Source organism: Antechinus flavipes, chromosome 3 (assembly GCF_016432865.1).
Source record: "Antechinus flavipes isolate AdamAnt ecotype Samford, QLD, Australia chromosome 3, AdamAnt_v2, whole genome shotgun sequence".
Taxonomy (NCBI): Eukaryota; Metazoa; Chordata; class Mammalia; order Dasyuromorphia; family Dasyuridae; genus Antechinus; species Antechinus flavipes.
In genome coordinates, this window is record NC_067400.1 from 593,959,117 (window position 1) to 593,963,420 (window position 4,304).

The 4,304-nt window shown below is 54.1% G+C and overlaps 1 protein-coding gene across 1 annotated transcript in view; it reads right to left on the minus strand.

Annotated features, from left to right (window-relative positions):
- Positions 1–4,157, minus strand: part of CLCN6 (chloride voltage-gated channel 6) — a 32,711-nt gene extending 28,554 nt beyond the window's left edge. Inside the window, exons 1-2 of the mRNA XM_051988533.1 lie at positions 4,001–4,157; positions 2,174–2,233 (exon numbers count right to left, since the gene is read on the minus strand). Of these exons, the coding sequence (XP_051844493.1) occupies positions 2,174–2,233; positions 4,001–4,087 (147 nt within the window). The 5' untranslated portion in view covers positions 4,088–4,157. The remainder of the gene's footprint in view (positions 1–2,173; positions 2,234–4,000) is intronic.
- Between the last annotated feature and the right edge of the window lie 147 nt (positions 4,158–4,304).

The window sequence follows — 4,304 nt, forward strand, 5'->3', positions numbered from 1 at the left end:
GTTCTACCCTGGCCTTGTCCTTCCCCAGGCCATCTTGGGCAAGTTACTTGCCCTGTGGGTGACCCAGGGTTTATAGATACACCTGTAAATGTTGGGGTCAGTGACTAAGAGAGGGGAGAGCCCGATGCAAGATCAGGGTGAAGCCACAGAAGCCCTTCTTTAAAAACCAGTTCTGAGAGCTATCACCTAGTAAAAATCAGCGTGACTGGAGTAGACTGTTGAAGTGATACAGGAAGTGCTGTAAGCGTGGGCCAGTCAGCCTCAGCTGTCCCTTCCCCATCCATTTCTAAGCCCAGTCAGAGCTGTCGTTTTAACTACCACCTCCATGCAGCCTCAGTCTCAAGCTCTATCCCATGTCAGCCCTATCTCAAACCGGATTCTGGTTGTTGCTTTTTTGTCGTTTTTCAGTCATGTCCAACTCATTGTGACCCTTTTTGGGGGGTTTTCTTGGCAGGGTGCGGCAGTGGCTGGCCGTTTCCCTCTCCAGCTCATTTTACAGATGGGGAAACTGAGGCAAACAAGTGAAGTGACTCGCTTAGGGCCACCCAGCCGGGAAGTCTCTGAGGCTGGATTTGAACTCAGGGCTGAGTTCAGGCCTGGCACTCTAACCACCAGGCTATTCCTGGATGTTTGGGGAGGCTGCGGGGAGCAGCACGTCCCAAACAAACCATTACCTTCCTCTGCTTCCCCCAAAGCGGCCCTATCTCTACTGAAGGCATCACTATCCGCTCAGCCAAGACCTCACTTTCAGCCTGCCAGTAAGCTGCCTGCCCAATCCTGCCATTTCTTTTCCAGATTTCCCCTCTGATGTCCCCTACACTCAACTCTCAGGCTCCATCACCTTGCAGACAATTATTACAATAGCTTCCTGCTTGGTCTCCCAGCCTCGTCTCTGCCCATTCCAATCGAGCTTCCACTGAGCTACCAAAGTGACTCCCCAAAGCATCACCAAGGGATTCCGCTAAGTCCAGTGACTTAAAGAACAAAAAGGCAAAAGGCAGTTCCTGTCCTCAAGGAGCTTACAATCTAATGGGGAGGACATGCATCTATAAAGCACTCTACATACAGGATGTACAGGCAATAATGAACACTAGAATTAAGAAGGGCCGGGGAGGCTTCCATAGGAGCATAAAGTCGACAAATCCCCCTTCCTACACCTCCCACCCCCAGCTCCCTAGGACCTTCTGCATCCAAGTCCTCTAGTACATTCACAACAAGCCCCTTCGAACCCCTCCCACCCAGTCACACTTTACTCTCCTGTGCCCTGCAGTCACCCGGGCCTGCTCCCTGTACACAAACACCTCCCATCTCTGGGCCTTCTCCCGCCCAACTCGGACTCTGGCTTCCTTTGATTTTCCACAAGTATTGCCTCCTCCAGGAGTTTTCTAGCATATCCTCCCAGGTGATTTCCCAGCTCCTTGGGACTTATATGTTCTGATAGACATATGCTGTCTCTGCCCTTAAAATGCAAGCTTCTGGGGAGAGCAGGCCCCTGGAGAAGTGCCTGACACATGGTAACTGCTTATACAATAGCTGGCTGAATGACTTTATAAATCAATATTTTGAGGCTCTGTTGTCTGGCTGACACTGTTACTCCCTTGACAGAAGCAAGTTAGAACTCGCCTACAATTCACAAAATTTCACAGTTGCTATGGTCAAAAAAGTAATCACCCTGAAGTTTCCCTGGCACAGAAACCCACATTTAGCTGGACAATCCTTGGTAACAGAAACAGTTCCTGGTCCTGCTTGAAGCTGTTTTACCTTAGCAGGACTTGGGAGAGCTTCTGGCCCCACTGGCACAGCCTTCATATTGACATAAAGCAAGCCATATTCAGGACATATAGGAAATAATGAACACAGGCCACCCAGAGTCCTCTCCACCCCCTGGCAATAACAATAACAGCACAACTCACAATGATACAGCACTTTAGCATCTACCAATTCTTTCCTTCACAGCAACCCCGGACAACAATTCCTATCAGAATCTATTTCCCAATTCCCAATTTAACAAATTAAAAGTAAGAGAAGTGATTTTTTCATCCTACAACTAGCGACAAGAGTCTGAATCCAAGTCTCACTGACTACAATATTTCTAGCACAATTTACTGGGTGTTTGTGGACACGAAGAGATCACACAGTGCTTTACTCACCGATGACCATTTTAGAGCCTCACCTCATAGTCCTTTCGGGGAAGGATCTCATCATCTTCCTCCTGTGTTTCTCCAAGGATAGTCTATAAAAGCAAACCCAGAAGAAGAAAGCTTTAAACAAAATGAAAGCGGAAACTGACACTTCTTTGGAGATGGCCTTATCTCTAAATCTAGGCCATTACCTGGTGAAATAACCTGTTCAAGGATGAAAACTGACAAAATGCCATTCATGAAAGATTAGGATCTGGCCAGGAGGAGGAGGACGCCATCCCCGACCCCCTCCTCATCAGATCCTTCACCCCAACCCCACTCAGTGTTTGCCCCTCCATGGTCCCCCCATGCCCAGTGCTTAAATACTGTCTTTGTTTCTAATTACTTTGTACTTAGACATTTGTGTGAGTGCTCTGTTTCCCCTGGCTCCAAGAACTTATACACTTTTTGTCCTTATTCCAATTAAAATGAATTATGAATGCAGAGACCCCAAATTCTCGGAAAGTCATGTTATGCCCAGAAAAGTGTCGCCCTATTCTGAGTAACAGATAAAAACCACCGCGGGTTCCTAGCTGGCAATGAGGCTTACGCTGACTCAACGGGGCGTGAGAAGGAACTCATGCTCCCATGAACAGAGGCCCCCTCTTCCCGGGGCAACGACAATAACCAGCACAACTGCGGTTATAACTCCAACACTCACCAATTCTTTCCCTCACAACAAGTGCAGGTAACGTTAATTCCAACCTCCCTTCCTTTGCTTGGCAATGTGATAAATTAGATATGTGTTGAGGGCAAAGCACTGGGTTTAACCCGGAAGGGAAACAAAGTGACAGGTTAATGACACCTGTGCCGTCCCACACAGGGCAGCTCACAGCCTCCCTTGGGCTCTGGGGCCTGAGCGAGGGCAGGGCCCGATTTAGAGGCAGGGAAGCCCGATTTTGGCCAAGTCACTGGAACCTCGCTTTGGGGAAGCCCCAAGCCCTTTCCAGAACTGAGTCCCGGGGTAGGAAGGTCAGGACAGATGGAAAAGGTAGTATTTGAGGTGAATTCAACAGGTGAAAAAGCAAAAAGGGATCCCAGAAGCCTGAGCAAAGGCAGAGGCACAAGAGTGGCTGTGACTGGGGAGAGGGAGGTTACACCCGGGAGTCGGGGACAAGCCCAAGAAGCACAAAAAGCCCTGGCGAGTATTGTTTCTACAGATGGGGAAACTGAGGCTCGGGAGGGCGGAGGACTCGTGTGCCAGGAGGCGGAGGGGAGTTCCCACGGCTCTAGACGGGCACGAGGGGCCCCCACCGGGGATCCATGCGGGCCAAGGGCAGCTGGGTCGGCAGAGGCCGCAGAGGGCCGCGGACAAAGGCTTCCCAGAGGCCGGGGGCGGGGGCCCGTGGGCTCCCTGGGGGCAGGGGCTGGACCATTCTCTCCCTCGGCGAGGTCCAGGCGTGACCCGCAGAACAGGGAAGGCCCGGGGAGGAACGATCACGAAGGCGGGGGAGACCGCGCTGGGAGGACCCTGAGAGACCGCCGGGCTCTACAGAGGGGAGACTGAGGCCCGGAGGGAGGCAGCAACTTGTCCAAGGTCAACCAGTCCGGCCGCTCACGGGCCTCGCTCTGTCTAGTTCCCAAGAGCTTGGGAGGGGAGGAGAAGGCGAGGAGGTGGGAGACGCCGGGCGCGGGGTACAGGCCGCGGGGGAAGAGGGAAAGGATGGGGAGGGGCTGCTCCGTCCTAGGCTACGCCCCCTCCCGCCGCCTCTCCTTAGCAACCGCCGGGCCCTTAGCAACGCCCCAGGCCCGGCCCCATCCCCTCCCCTCCCGAGCCCAGCCCGGCCCAGCCCGGCCCGGCTTCGCCGCCCGGCCCGTACCAGCTCTTCCGGGGTGCGGCTCTCGCGCTCTCCGCAGCAGCAGCACCAGCGGCAGCAGCAGCACAGGACACCCCTGCACCCCGCCATCTTCGGCCGCCGCCTCTGCTTCTGCCCCCTCCAGACACCCAGCGCCCCTTCCCCCAGCCCCGCCCGAGGAGCTCACGAGCGAGCGAGAACCTCACGTGACTGGACCGGCCTGCGTCACGTGGTCTCAGCCTGGAAGCGGGAGGGGGCCGTCGGCCTCCGGCCCGCGTCACGTGACGGAGGACCCACCACACTTACGGGCGCCGCCATATTAGTGGCG